The sequence below is a fragment of the Neophocaena asiaeorientalis genome, unplaced genomic scaffold (assembly GCF_003031525.2).
Source record: "Neophocaena asiaeorientalis asiaeorientalis breed wild unplaced genomic scaffold, Neophocaena_asiaeorientalis_V1.1 scaffold798, whole genome shotgun sequence".
In the NCBI taxonomy this organism is placed as follows: domain Eukaryota; kingdom Metazoa; phylum Chordata; class Mammalia; order Artiodactyla; family Phocoenidae; genus Neophocaena; species Neophocaena asiaeorientalis.
In genome coordinates this window covers 2,807,827-2,825,503 of record NW_020173042.1, presented here as the reverse complement: position 1 = coordinate 2,825,503, position 17,677 = coordinate 2,807,827, and the positions used below count along the sequence as shown (strand labels likewise).

At 43.3% G+C, this 17,677-nt stretch overlaps 1 protein-coding gene across 1 annotated transcript; it reads left to right on the top strand.

Moving 5' to 3' along the window:
- The first annotated feature begins 267 nt into the window (after positions 1-267).
- ZNF786 (zinc finger protein 786) lies at positions 268-16,365 on the top strand. Its single transcript, XM_024742850.1, has 4 exons — positions 268-406; positions 8,016-8,142; positions 12,297-12,449; positions 13,852-16,365. Exons 1-4 carry the CDS (start codon positions 389-391, stop codon positions 15,672-15,674), a joined length of 2,121 nt encoding a protein of 706 aa, XP_024598618.1. The 5' UTR covers positions 268-388; the 3' UTR covers positions 15,675-16,365.
- The last annotated feature ends 1,312 nt before the right edge of the window (positions 16,366-17,677 follow it).

The following is a 17,677-nucleotide window of genomic DNA, read 5'->3' as shown; positions in this document are numbered from 1 at the left end:
TAATAGCGAGTATACTATCCATCCATTTGCAGTTGACGCTGCATTTCCCCCTCTTTCCGTCTGCATCTCCGTCTCCCTCCTCTGGGTCCCCCAAGAGAGTGCGAGGATCGGTCACCCCCGGACGGCTGCGGCTTGCGACTGACCGGTCTGCACGGCGCGGGCTGCCACTGCAGACAGCGCTCGCTCCTCCCGGCCGCAGGGGGGCGCTGTGGGGCAGAGCGGCCGCGAGTCCCAGCGTGCACCGCGCCTGGGCTGGGCCTGCAGGTCGGCGAGGAGCGGCGGGGTGGGAGGCCGCAGCCGCCGCTGCCGCAGGGAAGGTGCCGCGGGTAGCCGGGACTCCTGGCTTGGCTGTAACCCGGTCCGGGGCCAGGTGGGACCGCGAGGGCCCATGGCCGAGCCAGCTCCGGTAAGAGGGGCTCCCCGCGCGGACGCCTGGCTCGGGGATCTGGGCGGGTCCTCGGGTTCCGGCTCGGCGGGCCGGCATCCTGGGGTCCTCCCTGGGCGGAGGCGGACGGGTGGGGCGGGGTCTGAGGGTCGCGCTTAGCGCCTGCTGTGGGGTCTGGACCCTGGACTGAGCCGGTGACCGCCGCCTCCTGGGCTCGTCCGTGTCCAAAGCCCTAAACAAAGCCGATCGTGGAACTGGCGGAGTCTGGGCCGGGGGCGCCTGTGCGTGAGACGGGCGGATGAGAGAAAGGATCGAAGTTGGTCTGGGGCCGGCAATGCGTGTTAACTAGTTCAGCCAGTTTTACATTATAGTTACTGAATTTAGAACAAGTGTTTGAAAAGATTTAATATTCTGAATGGTTGAAATGATGGTTGGCAGGGACTTAAATGGCAGAATTTAACGCTAACGTGTTGAAGTTTGTGTTGAGTGTAAGAAGGAAGGAGGACACGTTGGAAGGAAGAAGATATAAAAACCTAAGTAGGTACACATTATTTGATTATTTAGTGTTTTGTTGAAATTGAGGTTTTATGTTTTTCTCTATAAGCTTACATATTGAGCATTTTTTCAGATTACTAAATGAATTCATGAGATCATTACTTTTAAGATACCGTTAACAATCTCAACAAAAACCATAATTCCTAGGACTAAATATATAAAAGATATGTAATGGCCCAGCGGCCATGGCTCACAGGCCCAGTCGCTCCGCGTCATGTGGGATCTTCCCGTACCGGGGCAAGAACCCGTGTCCCCAGCATCAGCAGGTGGACTCTCAACCACTGCGCCACCAGGGAAGCCCAGCATTAAGTCTTAAAAAACAATGTACGAACCTTAATTAAAAATACGCTGGCTAAAAATGCTAATCATTGTCTGAGCCTGGAGCAAGTTGTAATCTTTTTGCTTGGTGGAGGGTCTTGGCTCCTTGTTGATGGTTGCTGACTGATCAGCGTGGTGGTTACTGAAGGTTGGCACGTGGCAATTTCTTAAAATAAGACAACAGTGCAGTTTGCTGCATCAGTTGACTCTTCAGGAGTCATTTTTCTGTAACATGCAATGCTGTTTAATAGCATTTTACCCACAGTAGCACTTCTTTCAAATTTGGAGTCAGTCCTCTTGAGCCCTGCCACTGCTTTATCCACCAAGTTTATGTAATATTCTAAATCCTTTGTTGTCATTTCAACAATCTAAATGGCATCAGCAGGAGTAGATTCCATCTGGATAAACCACTGTCTTTGCTCCTCCATAAGAAGCAACTCCTCATCTGTTAAAGTTTTATCATGGGGTTACAGCAATTCAGTCACACCCTCAGGCTCCACTTCGAATCCTAGTTCTCTTGCTGTTTCCACCACATCTGCAGTTACTTCCTCCACTGAAGTCTTGAACCCCTCAAAGTCATCCATGAAGGTTGGAGTCAACTTCCAAACTCCTGTTAACGTTGATATTTCAGCTTCTTCCCATGAATCATGAATGTTCGTCGTGGCATCTAGAAGGATAAATCCTTTCCAAAAGATTTGCAATTTACTTTGCCCAGATCCATCAGAGGAATCACTATGTATAGCAACTATAGTCTTATGAAAGGTATTTCTTAAATAATAAGACTTAAAAGTCGAAATTACTCCTTGATCCATAGGCTGCAAAATGGATATTGTGTTAGCAGGCATGAAAACAACATTAATCTTATATATCTCCTTCAGAACTCTTGGGTGACCAAGTGCATTGTCAATGAGCAGTAATATTTTGAAAGGAATCTTTTTTCCTGAGCAGTAGGTCTCAATAGTGGGCTTAAAATATTTGGTAAATCATGTTGTAAACAGCTGTGCTGTCACCCAGGCTTTGATGTTCCATTTCTAGAGCACAGGCAGAGTTGATTTAGCATAATTGTTAAGGGCCCTAGGATTTTTGGAATGGTAAATGAACAGGGGTTTCAACTTATAGTCACCAGCTGCATTTAGCTCCCAACAGAGACTCAGCTTGTCCTTTGAAACTTTGAAGCCAGGCATTGATTTTCCTCTCTAGCTATGAAAGTCCTAGAAGATATCTTTCTCCAATATTAGGCTGTTTTGTCTATATTGAAAACCTGTTGTTTAGTATAGCCACCTTCATTAATTATCTTAGCTAGGTCTGGAGAACTTGCTGCAGCTTCTACACCATCACTTGCTGATGCACCTTGCACGTTTATGTTTAGGAGACGGCTTCTTTCCTTCGACCTCATAAACTGTGCTCTGCTGGCTTCACACTTTTCTTCTGCAGCTTCCTCACACGTCTCAGGCTTCACAGCATTGAAAAGAGTTAGGACCTTGCTCTGCATTAGGCTTTGGCTTAAGGCGATGTTGTGGCTGGTTTAATCTTCTCTCTAGACCACTAAAACTTGCTTTGTATCAGCAGTAAGGCTGTTTTGCTTTCTTATCATTTGTGTGTTCACCGAGTAGCACTTTAATTTCCTTCAAGAACTTTTCCTTTGCATTGACAACTTGGCTAACTGACACAAGAGGCCTCGCTTTTCAGCCTGTCTCAGCTTTCCATGTGCCTTCCTCACTAAGCTTAATCATTTCTAGCTTTTGATTTAAAGTGAGAGATGTGTGACTCTTCCTTTCACTTGAACACTTAATAATGTAGGGTTATTAAGCGGCCTAATTTCAGTATTGTTCTATCTCAGGGAATAGAGAGGCCCGAGGAGAGGGAGAGAGATGGGCCAGTCCGTGGGGCAGTCAGAACACACATTTTTTTTAATAACTTTTTTTTGGATAAGTGTATTTATTTTTGGCTGTGTTGGGTCTTTGTTGCTGCGCACGGGCTTTCTCTAGTTGCAGCGAGCGGGCTTTCTCTAGTTGCAGCGAACAGGGGCTACTCTTGGTTGTAGTGTGCGGGCTTCTCATTAAGGTGGCTTCTCTTGTTGTGGAGCACGGGCTCTAGGTGCGTGGGCTTCAGTAGTTGCAGCACGCGGGCTCAGTAGTTGTGGCTCACGGGCTCTAGAGCACAGGCTCAGTAGTTGTGGCACACGGGCTTAGTTGCTCCACAGCATGTGGGATCTTCCCGGACCAGGGCTTGAACCCATGTCCCCTGCATTGGCAGGTGGACTCTTAACCACTGCGCCACCAGGGAAGTCCCAGAACACATACATGGATTGATTAAGTTTGCCATCTTATATGGGCACTGCTCATGGCACCCAAACACAATTAAAATGGTAACATCAGGGCTTCCCTGGTAGCGCAGTGGTTAAGAATCCGCATGCCAATGCAGGGGACATGGGTTCGAGCCCTGGTCTGGGAAGATACCACATGCCGTGGAGCAGCTAAGCCCGTGCGCCACAACTACTGATCCTGCACTCTAGAGCCCGCGAGCCACAACCACTGAGCCCACGTGCCGCAGCTACGGAAGCCCACACACCTAGAGCCCATGCTCCGCAACAAGAGAAGCCACGGCAATGAGAAGCCTGTGCACCACAAAGAAGAGTAGCCCCCGCTCGCCACAACTAGAGAAAGCCCGCGCACAGCAATGAAGACCCAACACAGTCAAAAAAAAAAAAAAAGTGACATCAAAGATCACTGATCACAAATCACCATAACAAATACAATAATAATGAAAAAGTTTGAAATATTGTGAGAACTACCAAAAAGTGACACACAGACATGAAGTGAGCAAATGCTGTTGGAAAAATGGCACCAATAGGCTTGTTCGACACAGGGTTGCCACAGACCTTCAGTTTGTAAAAAATGCAGTACCTGCATTTTTTACAAAACACAAAGCACATAAGATGAGATATGCCTGTAAACAGGAGGTAAATCGTGCCAGTAAATGGGAAGACTAAATCTAATAAAGATGATACTTTCCTTCCAAGTTAATATATAAATTTACTGCAACTTCATCAAAATGGCAGTAAGATTTTTGTAAATTATATAAGCGGATTCTAAATTTCGTTTGGAAAAATAAAGGTCAAAATATGATGCCGAAAAGAAGAATAACAGGGGGACTTGCCCTAGCAGATAATAAAATTTACAGTAAATCCATAGAATTAATACAGTACTGTTTTGTGCAGGGGTAGACACATGGAGCAGAAGAAACCCAAAGAGGACCCCAGAGCAGACTACTGAGTTGAATAGTGTCTCCCCCAATACATGTACTTCCCCAGACCTCAGATTGTGACCTAAATAGGAGTAGGGTTGCTGCAGATAAAATTCGTTAAGATGAGATCATACTGGAGTAGGACAGGTTCTTAATCCATCATGAGTGGTGTCTTTATAAGAAGAGGAGCAGAGTCACAGAGACCCAGACACACAAAGGGAGAAGGCCCTGTGACAGTGGAGGCAGAGATGGAACTATGCAGCTGCAAGCTGAGAAATGCCAAGTATCAACAACCACCACCAGAAGCAAAGGGAAAGGCATGGAACAGATTCTCCCCTAAAGGCGCCAGAGAGAGCATAGCTCTGCTGACACTTTGATTTCAGATTTCTAACTACCAGAACTATGAGAGAATAAATATTTATTGTTTTAAGCCGCCAAGTTTGTGGTACTTTGTGACAGCAGCCCTAGGAATCTAATTCGGAGAACTTCAGAAGTGGTGTTGGGACAACTGACTTCTCCATTTGGAAAAAAACACTAAGGTAGATCATTGCTGTATACCCTAAAAAAATTATGTTCCAGATAAATTAAAAATCTAAACATGAAAAGTAAAACTTCAGTCTTTTGGAAGGAAATGTAGGATATCTTCATAATCTTAGTGTAGAAGAAAATTTCTTAAACCACAAAGGGCAAAATGAACTAAGAAAAGATTGATATATTGTATTACAATTGAAAATTTATATACAATATAAATATAAGACAGCTTAAGTAAAAGTAAAAGCTAAGAGATACACTAGGAGAAAGTATTTGTAAACTAATGTAGTCAATAGTTAATAGACAAATTATATAAAGAAATCTTAGAAATGAAAGGACAAATAATCCAGTAAAAATACAGGCAAAGGATATGAACAGGCAGTTCATAGAACTAAAAGCAAATGGTCAATGGATAAAAGAATGAATTAAAAATTGTGACATTCAGACAATGGAACACTATACAAAATTAAAATAAATCAGTTCTATGTATATCAAGATAGATCTCAAAATGTTGCATGAAAAATGCAAGTTGCAGTATAATAAAGCATTTGTGTATAAAAGACAAAGCAATACTATATATTATTTATAGATACATATGTATATTTAAAAAATTAAGAACATGAGCTGAAAACTTACCACATGCATCAACATGGTTGTGTCTCAGAAGGGAGGTGAAAAGGACCGAGTGTAAGAATAAGATTGAAGTGGGGAGCGAGGGGGCTTTGAGTTTTATCTGTCAAATTCAATTTCTTGAGAAGGAAATCTGAAGAAAAAATGTTAAATTTGTTAAATCAGTGGTAAATACTCAGATGCTTGTTATAATGTACTCTGTAATTTTTTGGATCTTTCACACTTCTGAAGATTAAAGAAATAAACAGTGAAGGCTTTTTGAGCCTTTTTGGAAAACATTTTAAAAATAATGAATTCTGCCATCATACATCATATGCATTTCTAAAAATCACAGTGCAATGCAAAATCATGCAGTCAAAACCACAGAGCTTATGGGAGAAATGGGGTTAGGTACACAACACTCAAAAAGTTTGTCAGTGACAAGTTAAAAAGAAAAGATAGAAACAATAAAAACAGCTCAGTTTTATGCATGTTAAATGATTAAGAAATAATTACCTTAAAAACAATCTGAAATTTGCCTGTGGAAGTGGATGTAAGAAGGGATGGAGCTTTTGAGTTATTGTGAAGTAGTGGGAGGGACATTATCTGAAATTAGATGGAAAGTTGTAACACCAGGTGTGAATAGGTAGGGCTCACGCCAGGGTAATCTGAGGCAGCTGGTGCTTGAAGGGTATGCATGTGTGTGCTTTGTATATTCCTATTCAGTTCAGTTCTCATAGTAGCAACCAGAACTCTAAAATCCCTAGGAATGAATCTGTCAAGAATTATATAAGATCTATATGAAGAAAACAATAAATTTTACTAAAGAAAATTTAAAAATCTAGATAAATATATGTTTCTGGATGGGAAGATCCCATAATTTAGAGACCCACTTCTCTCAAAATCAATTCATATACTTAGTATATTCCTATCAGAATCCCAATAGAATTTATATAAATTTGACAAAATATTTCTCCTGTTTATTTAGAAGAGATAGATAGTATAACAATATATAGATTCACATACATGTGAAAATCTAATATATGCAAAGGTGAAGGTCAGGATTTCAATCTAAGGAGAAAGAGTGGTGCATTTATTAGTGTTCTGTGATTGGCTGTCCATATGTACATAAATAAAGATACCAATATCATCTGTAGAATTAAGCTGCAAATCTAATTGTGAAAAAAATTCAGTAGAATATTTGTATAATTTTCTGATTGTGACAAATACAAAAAATGAAAGTAAAAGCTGGAAACAATATGGAAAATACTCAGGTTTTAACTAAATAAAGAGGTCAAAATGTTCTCTTTGGCAGAAGAGAAAGTCAAAATACAAATGATAAACTAGAAGAAAATGTTTGTTAACTAGTCAAAGGATTATTAACCCTAATGTAAGAAAGTTAACAAATTATAGGAGCCCACTAAAACGTTGAGCAAAGGATGTGAACAGGCATGCACAAAGATAAGTGGAAACCCCCTCCCCGCCAAATATGAAAATGTTGCTAAGCCTCACAAATGAATGCAAATTAAAATAATGAAGTACAGGGGACTTCCCTGGTGGTCCAGTGATTAAGACTCTGCGTTCCCTATGCAGGGGGCACAGGTTCAATCCCTGGTGGGGGAACTAAGATCCTGCATGGCTCACAGAGAAGCCTAAAAATAAATAAATAAATAAAACAATGAAATAGAATATTTTACCTACCATGTTGGCCAATAAACAAACAAATAAGGTTTCAGAACATCCTGTGCTGGCAAAGGTGTAAAGAAATGTCTCTTATTAGCAAGGGTAAAAGTGCTGGATTCTTTTTGGAAGGCAATCTGGTGGTATCTGGTAAACTGAAGATGTTTCTATCCTTTGATTTAGTCGTTCTCCTTTTTATTTAGCCTTTTCCTGCAGAAGTAAAACCACTAATATATAAGGAAGCATATCAGAGCATTGTTGGTAATTTATAAAGGAAATGGAAACAATATATGTGTCATCAGTGGAGTATGTGTACCCATGGAATATAATGCAATTAACAAAAAACCGATTTTGCCTATGTAAATTGACCTGGAAAGATGACACGTTAAGTGAAAGAAGTTACACAGTGATTTGTTCCCCTTTTTGTTTAAAAAAAGAAGAAGAAAAATGAAAGCGTTCCATGCTATACATATGCATATGTAGTTGGAACAGGCATAGAGAAACAAGTGGAAGGGGGTGGTCATGGTCACCAACAGAACCACATGATGGGAGTCAGGGAAGGAGCAGTTCCCAAGGAAGACGCTGCCTAATGGACAAAAACACTGTCCACTGCGAAACTCTTAAATTGATGAAAAGGAACTGGAGTTTTGAAGCCATTATGACTGCATGTGTATTCTGCCTATAATTTCAGTTACCTCTGACTTTTGAGGATGTGGCCGTTTATTTCTCCGAGCAAGAATGGCGGGATCTAGAGCCATGGCAGAAGGAGCTTTACAAGCAAGTAATGAGAACCAATTATGAGATTCTTGTTTCTCTAGGTAAGAAGTGTTTAACTGTGGCTGAGGCATGGAACTGGGTCCTGTTAGGGGTTTCAGTCACTCCATACTCCTGTTTGTCAGGTAGCCAGATTTCTCAGAAATTAACTCAGAAAGGCATTTTTATGCAGAGTCTTTTGTTAATATCTGTAAGCATTGCTAATCCTTACTCAAGGGTAGATGTTGCTACATGAGAATATTTGTGACAGCATGTAATGTAAGGTGGTCAGAGATGACTAAATATATGTCAGGGCTTTTAATCACTATATACTTAAATAGGTTGCCATGATTTTTCAACCTGGATACATACCTTGCCTATATCCATAAAGTACCCTGTATATCTTCAACCTAGGATGTTCCTACCTGTCAACTTTTACAGTGGTGTCCATATACCTCAAAAAAGCTAATGTTATTTTTCCCTGCAATGAGATTTTGGAAGGCTATACATAGGTGTTTACCCGCAGTTGTTTCTGCATGGTTACGGTAATGGTGTTCTTTTTAGTCTTTTTGCTTACTTAGTCTTTGTATTTTACTATTAAATATGGTTTTTAAAAAATCAGTCTGTTTGGAGGAGCATCAAAATGAATAAGTCTCTTGCTTCACCCCTCACTCAGTTAATTCCCCAAAGGCAACCATGTTAATCATTTCTGTTTTAGTTTTTACTGCAGTTTACTACAGTCTATTGTGCTTACACCTGTATTTCTTGGTTATTGAGTTTAACTCCTTACTGTGAAAAATGAGGGTTTCACTTACTTATACTATCCCTCTTCTATCTCCTTTTCCCCCCTTCTTCTGAAATTTTGATAGTTTTTAAAAATTTTTTTAACTTCAAAAAAAATTTTATTATCTATGTTACAAATATTTCTTTCCAATTTGTTCCATACACACACACACACACACACACACACACACACACACACACACACACACATTTGTTGTTGTTGTTTTATCTTTTGGCCACTGTGTGACTTGTGAGATCCCAGTTCCCCAACCAGGGATCAAACCCATGCCCCCTGCATTGGCAGTGTGGAGTCTTAACCACTGGACTGCCAGGGAAGCCCCTGATAGTTTTTTAATGCCTCTGTTGGCCACCTTTATAATTTAAATAATAAACTTCTAGATCATGTTTCATGAACTTTACATTATATCTCTTTATCTTTCAGTCTACGAAGGTAATTAGTTCTCCTATATTCCCTCCACTTCTCTTGCCAGCGTCTGACATAATTAAGATTTCCAGTTTCTATACAGTGTTTCTGAAACATTAATACAAGATATTACATTATTTTCATTGTTAGTGAAGAACCAATTAAAGTAATTGAATCAGTAGAGAAAAGAAAAATAATCTTGTGACATGAACCCTGTGCCACCCAAAAAGAACGTTCCAAGCATCAAGATCAAATGGATGTGGATTTCTATGGTGGTGCAGTGGTTAAGATTCCGCCTGCCAGTGCAGGGGCCATGGGTTTGATCCCTGGTCTGGGAAGATCCCATATGTCGTGGAGCAACTAAGCCCGTGCTTCACAACTACTGAGCCTGCGCTCTAGAGCCCACGAGCCACAACTACTGAAGCCCATGCTCCTAGAGCCTGTGCTCCACAACAAGAGAAGCCACTGCAATGAGAAGCCCACACACCACAGTGAAGAGTAGCCCCTGCTCAACACAACTAGAGAAAGCCCACGCGCAGCAATGAAGAAACAACAAAAGATCAAATGGATATGAAGTGGTGTATCAATGTGGGTTTGGTTTGCATTTCCTTAATGGTTAATCATGTTGAGCATCTTTTCATTTGTGTATCTTCTTTGAAGAAATGTCTATTCAAATACTTTGCCCATTTTTATAGTGGGCTATTTGTCTTTTTATTGTTGGGTTATAAGTGTTCTCTATTTGTTCTGAATACTGAACCCTTATCAGATATATAATTTGCAGATATTTTCTCCGTTTCTTGGGTTACCTGTTCCCTTTTTTTGTGTGTGTGGTACACGGGCCTCTCACTGCTGTGGCCTCTCCCGTTGCGGAGCACAGGCTCCGAACGCGCAGGCTCAGCGGCCATGGCTCACGGGCCCAGCCGCTCCGCGGCATGTGGAGTCCTCCTGGACCAGGGCACAAACCCATGTCCCCTGCATCTGCAGGCGGACTCTCAATCACTGCGCCACCAGCGAAGCCCCCTGTTCCCTTTTTGATGGAGTCCTTTGAAGCACAAAAGTTTTAAGTTTTGATGAATTCCCGTTTATTTTTCCTTTTGTTGCTTGAGCTTTTGGTGTCATATCTAAGAAGCCATTGCCTAATTCAGTGTCACAAAGATCCACTCCTATGTTTTCTTCTAAGAGTTTTATAGTTTTAGTGCGTATATTTAGGTCTTTGATCCTTTTTTTTCCTTCTTTGGTCCATTGTGAGTTAATTTTTTCACACTGTGTGATATAGGGATCCAGCCTCTTTTGCATATGGATGTCCAGTTGTCCCTACACCATTTGTTGAAAAGACTATTCTTTCCCCCATTGAATTATCTTGGCACCCTTTTGGAAAACCAATTAACAGTAAATGTCAGAGTTTATTTCTGGATTCTCAAGTCCGTTTCATGGATCTATATATGTCTAGTCTTATGCCAGTACCACACTGTTTTAATTACCATTGCTTTAGGATCAGTTTGTCAATTTCTGCCCAAAAAAAAAAAAAAAAGGCAGATGGGGTTTGGGGAATATGGTCATCTTAACAGTACTAAGTCTTCCAATTCATGAACATGGGGTATCATTTCATTTATTTAGTACTTTTTCTTTTAGGACTTTTAAAATTACTTTGAACAACATTTTATGATTTGTATTGTGTAAGTCTTATGTTTCTTTTATTAAATTTTTTCCTAAGTATTTTACTCTTTTTGATGTCCTTGTAAATGGACTTGCTTTCTTAATTTTTTTTTGAAAAATTGTTTTATTTTAAAAGATGCTGAGAGTTCAACCCAGATGAAGACTGAGAATAGGTGTATGGATTTATTTTTTTAATTAATTTTTATTGGAGTATAGTTGCTTTGCAATGTTGTGTTAGTTTCTGCTGTACAGCAAAGTGAATCAGTTATACGTATACATATATCCCCTCTTTTTTAGATTTCCTTCCCATTTAGGTCACCACAGAGCACTGAGTAGAGTTCCCTGTGTTATACAGTAGGTTCTCATTAGTTATCTATTTTATATATAGTAGTGTATATATGTCAATCCCAATCTCCCAGTTCATCTCACCTCCCCTTCCCCCCTTGGTATCCACATGTTTGTTCTCTACATCTGTGTCTCTATTTCTGCTTTGCAAGTAAGTTCATCTGTACCTTTTTTCTAGATTCCACATATAAGCGATATTATATGATATTTGTTTTAGGTGTATGGATTTAAATAAAAGACAGTGATTCCTTTTTTCATGAGAGCAGCCTTGGAATTCTTTTGGGGTTGAAGTCAGATTTCAGAGGGCTAATGTATATGTCACTCTGACATTTTATCCCTAAAATCCCTCAGCATTGCCCAGCTTATCCTCTTTCTCTGATTTGGACCATCTACTAATCTCCCTTTAGCAATCCATGAAGCATACTTTTGGTTCTTTTAAATATATATATTACCGAAAGAAAGTTTTACTTGAAAATACACAGCGTAAACAGTTTTTACAGGGAAATGGGTGTCTTGTAATATTTTAATTCGTTCATTTCATTCATTGCAACCCCCTTCTATTCTAGCAGAACTCAACTGTATTTTAGGTTGTGATTAGCACTGTCACTGGAAGTACTTCTCAGAATATTTTAGCTGAAGCTCCAGTTCTTATTTTCATATACCCCCTATTCCCAAGATATCTCCGGTTGTCTCAGGGGTTGTCCCACAATTCTCAAAGCACAATACTGGTGAGTTTTAAGAAACCTGTGACAAAATGCAGCATTGCTAGATATATTGGGACCAAGACAAAATCAAACACAGAGTCATCTAACAGGTCCAGGTAGATTAGGAACCCACTGTTATAATGTGTGGACAGTTCTGCTTTTCTTTGTGTAAACCTATAATCTATTTTAAAAAATCTCTTCTCATACATTTTCCCAGGAGTAAATTTGAGAATTTAAAAACAGCTCATTGTGCTTTAAATTTAGTGCTCAAGGAAACCGAACTACGCTGTTTGACTTTTCTGTACAGGTGATGGACTTCCCAAACCAGAACTAATATCCTGGCTTGAACAGGGGAGAGAACTCTTCAGGATCTGGGGAGAATCACAGAAATCAGGAAACATAATTTGCACCTCTGCTAATTTGCATTTGGATCCAGTTATTGAGGGACAACTGTTTGTGGGTGAGTATTAAGAAATCAGGGCCCTGTCCTTAAGACATCCCATTCAGGTTTCTTAGTTCCAATTCTCTGACCTTGACTTCCTGTTTGACTGGACTGAGGCTTAACACCTGGTATATTCTAGAGAAAGGCAGTAAAGCATAGTTGTTAGGATTGTGGGTTCTGGATCCTGAGTCTGGATCTTGCCTTTTCCAGGTGACCTTGGGCAAGTTATTCAACCTCATAGTATTTCAGTTTCCTGACCTATAAAGTGAAGATAATTAAAGTACCTACATTATAGGATTAAATGGGTTAATGTATGTAAACTGTCACAATGATACCTGGCAGCACAGTAAGAGTTCAGCAAATATGAGGTATTCTTAGTAGTGGGGGGAGGAATAGAGACTCCTCTTTTGTTTCTTGTCATGATGGGAGAGTCTGAGATTTTTGGATTCTTAAGGGTCAGTATTAAAGTATGGAAAGAGAAAGTCAAATGGGAGCATCATTCCAAGAAATGTTGTCAGTAGTTTAATTTTTAGCTGCTTCTTTCAGGAGAGTAAAAGAGTTTTTCTTCACAAATTATTTCACTTTTTACTGTCTGTTAGCAATTCTTCCAAGAAACCTTTTTACAAGGTTGGTAGGAATAGAGACGAGGAGGGAGGAACATCTGGTCTTAGGACAGCTCCTGGAGTATATGGAATCATAGTGTTAGCCAGGGCCTGTCAGTAACACTGCCGTCATTGTTTTATCTTTTTTTAAGTCTTTATTGAATTTGTTACAATACTGCTTCTGTTTTATGTTTTGGTTTTTTGGCGAGGAGGCATGTGAGATCTTAGCTCCCTGACCAGGGATTGAACCTGCACCCCCTGCACTGGAAGGTGAAGTCTTAACCACTGGACTGCCAGGGAAGTCCCTGTCATTATTTTTTGACTCCAGGAATGTCTCCGCATCCAAATGGGACAAGTCTGGTGGCCCTGAGGTCATAATAATGGTGAACATTTACAGGGAACATGCAGTGTGCCAGGCCCACGCTAAGCCCTTTACCCACGTTAACTCATACAGTTCTCACAACAATCTTATGTATTGTTTCCATTTCTACAGGAGAAGGAACTGAAGCCAGAGATGAGTTTGACAAAGCTTGCACAGTGGACAAATGGGATTCGAACCCAATCTGATTCCAAAGCTTAGGCCCTACATTTGTGACTTACATGTTCTCTTTTCAATATTATTCTAAGGTCTGTTCAGTTTAATTTCAGCAGACTCTCACCAAACTCCTGGTCATGAAACTGACCCCACTGAAAGGAGCTGCCGGTTTAGTTCAGTGGAAGGTGGGCTTCCAGGCCACCTCAGGTCACTGCTACGGCCACATAAGCCTTGGTCATGTCACAGGCTGAGATACTGACTGAAGTTTTCTTTTCAATTTCAGGAAGCCAGCAAGCTGTGAAACCAGGAGAAGCCCACTGCCATTTCCAAGTAGATTCTCTTCAGAGCCAGCGTTCCTCTGAACCCTTATTAGGAAAAAGTGAAGATGTTTCCTTCAGGCCTGACCAAGTCGTCGCCCTCCTGAATCCACAAAGACATGATACTCGGGCTCTAGTTCCAGCAGTCCACAGCTCCAGGGAACCCACCCAAAGAGACACAATCGTAAGTCCCAGGACCCTCGGTCCCCCAGGCTTCCAGGAAACCTCTGGGGAGGGCCTCCAGCACCCTTGCCCTGTCTGTGGGGAAGGCTTTTGGAAAAACCTCTCAGAGCAGCGCCAGGGGAGCCACTCGAAGGACCTGCCACACAGGGCCTGGAATCAATTCCGCAAACAAACCGAGACACAACAGCCACTGAGTATCCCTCGGGGACAGAGGCACTTCCGCTGTCCAGAATGTGGGCGGGGCTTCCGCCGGAAGTCGTGTTTGCTTAGACCCCTGTCAAGCCACCCTGAGGAGAGACAGCTGCTGAGCAGCGAGTGTGAAGTGTATGCCCGCCACCTGCGCGCGGGGCCGAGGCCTTCCCAGTGTCCCGGCTACGGCGAGCGAGGCCCCCGGGGCCCTCCCGGCGCGGAGAGGCCAGGCTCCCGGAGAGAGGGTGCCGGGGCCGCCTCCGAGCAGGCTGAGCTCCCACGCTCGGGAGAGAAGCCGGGCCTGAGCCCGGCTGGCGAGGAGCGCCCGGAGGCTCTCGAGCCCGGCCCCGGCGTGGAGAGGTCGGCCTCCTGCGGCCCGTGCGGCCGGCGCTCCTCCCCGCAGTGCGGGCTTCCAGACCACACCCACGTGCACAGCGCAGAGCGGCCCTTCCGGTGCGCCGAGTGCGGCCGGGCGTCCCGCCAGCACGGGCGGCTGCGGCTCCACCGGCGGCTGCAGTCAGACGAGCAGCCTTTTGCGTGCCCGGAGTGCGGCCTGGGCTTCCGGCTGAGGAGGCACGGCGGCGAGAGGCCGCTCTCCTGCGGCGAGTGCGGCCGCGACTTCGCCCACCCGTGCAAGCTGCGCGAGCACCTGCGGGTTCACAGCGGAGAGCGGCCCTTCGGCTGCCCTGAGTGCGGCAAGAGCTTCCGCTTGAAGGGCATCCTGAAGGCGCACGAGCGCACGCACAGCCGCGAGCGGCCCTTCCAGTGCGCGGAGTGCGGCAAGGGTTTCACGCGGCCGTCCAAGCTGGCCGAGCACTTCCGCGTGCACAGCGGCGAGCGGCCCTTCGGCTGCCCCGACTGCAGCCGCCGCTTCCGTCTCAAGGGGCAGCTGCGGAGCCACCAGCGCCTGCACACGGGCGAGAGGCCCTTCCCGTGCCCCGACTGCGGCAAGAGCTACCGCGTGAAGGCCGACATGAAGGCGCACCGGCTGCTGCACGGCGGCCGGATGCCCTTCTCCTGCGAGTGTGGCAAAGGCTTCGCCAAGCAGTCCAAACTCGTGGAGCACATCAGGACGCACACAGGCGAGAAGCCCTTTCAGTGTCCCCAGTGCGACAAGAGCTTCCGCTTGAAGGCGCAGCTGCTCAGCCACCAGGGCCTGCACACCGGTGAGAGGCCTTTCCGCTGCCCCGAGTGCGATAAAAACTTCTGGGAAAGGGGCCACATGCTTCGGCACCAGCGCATCCACAGGCCCGACAGGCCGTTCGCCTGTGCAGACTGCGGCAAGGGCTTCATTTATAAGTCGAAACTCGCCGAACACATCAGAGTGCACACGAAGTCCTGTCGTGCCCCCAGTGAGCCTGACGTTAAGCAAAGGCTCAGCCAACTGTTTGCGATGATTGAGGCCGACTGGAGTTGAGGCCGAGTAGGGCGCCCTGCGGTGATCGAGGCCGACTGGATTTGAGGCCGAGTAGGGCGCCCAAAGCGGTCAGCAGAGTCGGTATTGCCAGGGAGTCCACAGCCAGCGCAGCCAAACCCAAAATCTGGTAAGACAGATGGAAGGAACAGGGGCCCTTTTTTGAGCAAGAATGTAATACAGGTTAGGTATGTGAGAAACCACAAAGATTTTCATTTAAAACATCACCAGCTGTGTTTTCTATCCATTGATAGAAAACAGTGGATAGAAACAGTACATAGGTTTGTTCTTCCCACCATCTTAACCGGTCATTTTCCCCAATGTGCTAATAAGCTAACTCTGAAATCCCAGCTTGAATTTAGACAGCAGGAAATCCCTCCAGTACTGTTCTCAAAGCTAAAAGGATGGGGTGACTGTTAAATGTCGACTCTTCTTTTTTTCATAGTATGATGATAAGCAGGGAGTTTAACCCGGCGACTTTTGTTGCAGGCCTGATATGATAGGATTTGGTTTTGACTTATTTGAAGCTAATAGCAACAAAATGAGTTCTCCGACTCATGGTTTGTCTATGTGAATGCTGAAGTTTCACAGCAGGTTTCATAGTGATTATGCATGGTTACCCTTAAGGAAAAGCTGATAATTCAAGCAAAATTTGATTAATCTGGGTTGAAGAAAATAAAACCAAAGGTGCTAAGTTGTGTGGGACTAGAGTTTTGTTTTTTTAAATTGAAGTATAGTTGATTTACAATGTGTTAGTTTCAGGTGTACAGCAAAGTGATTCAGTTATACATACATATATACCTATTTTATTTTCAGATTCTTTTCCCATACAGGTTATTATAAAATACTGAGTTTAGTTCCTTGTGCTATACAGTAGGTCCTTGTTGATTATCTATTTTACACATAGTATCCCAAACTCCTGATTTATCCCACCCCACGGAGGGGGGGTAGCTAGAGTTTAGATAAGAGATTGGGACAGGAGGTAGATATGGGAGTTCCAGAACACAGGTGCTGTTTGCAACTGAGAGAGTGAGTGAGATTCCCAAGAGTGACTTTCTAGGCAGATGACTAAAGTCTGAGTTAAGACAAAATAACAAAGCTAAACAGCTTTTATTAGGGAGCCTGACAGGCAACAACAGTTTCATGTAGAGAGTTTTCAAGGAAACGTTCAAAGTAAACATAATACAAATAGAAGTCGAGGAGAATACCCCATTTGTTACACTAGGTGAAGGCTGTGTGAGCACAGAATGTTTATACCTCAGGGACGGAGTTGTATTCCATCCAGAGAATTCCTGACTTTCAGAGGGTTTATGTTTCATTTAAAAGAACGGCTGACCTGAAATTCTAGGGATGATAGAAAATGAGATGTCAGTAAACTGTAATAGACATTACTATAAAGCAGTAGTTCAAGATGATTTTCTCTGGAACACTAGCTCCAAGTAAATAAGTTAAACAGTTCCCCACTACACACACACAGAGTCTATGACTCTCAAGAGGAAGACATAATGTATAGTATATTCTGAATATATTTGACCTTGGGATTCCTTTCTGTCTTTTTTTTCCCCCAAGAAAACCCCACTATGATCTTGTGGACATCAATAGAGTTCTACAGGACTCATTCTGGAAAATATTACTGAAGAATAGTCCTGGCTCCAGCCAAGTAGCCCTTAGTCTAAGACAGAATATCAGGGGTGAACGCCCTCAGTTTTAGGTGACAAAACAGAACTTTAAGTCAGAGTAAATCTTTAATTGGTTTTAGAGCACCCTTTTCTCTCATGTGATAGGACACTAACAGAGGTGACTGATGATATTAAGAGGTGATATGATGTAGGCAGGTTTATAATCACTAGACACACATGGCTGTGTCTGCTGTGTTCACGAGGCAGTTGACCTCACAGTGCGTGAGGAAAGAAGGCCGTGGCCCCTGCTGCAGACGAGGGCCTGTGGTGAGGGAGCAGGAGGGCGAGGAGGAGCAGGGTCCGTAGTGGGGGAGGGGGAGGAGAAGG

Excerpts from the sequence above, each read along its gene's own strand:
- ZNF786 (XM_024742850.1), top strand. Across the intron at positions 8,143-12,296 it reads TGAGATTCTTGTTTCTCTAG|GTGATGGACTTCCCAAACCA; the intron begins GTAAGAAGTGTT and ends TTTTCTGTACAG. Across the intron at positions 12,450-13,851 it reads TGAGGGACAACTGTTTGTGG|GAAGCCAGCAAGCTGTGAAA; the intron begins GTGAGTATTAAG and ends TTTCAATTTCAG.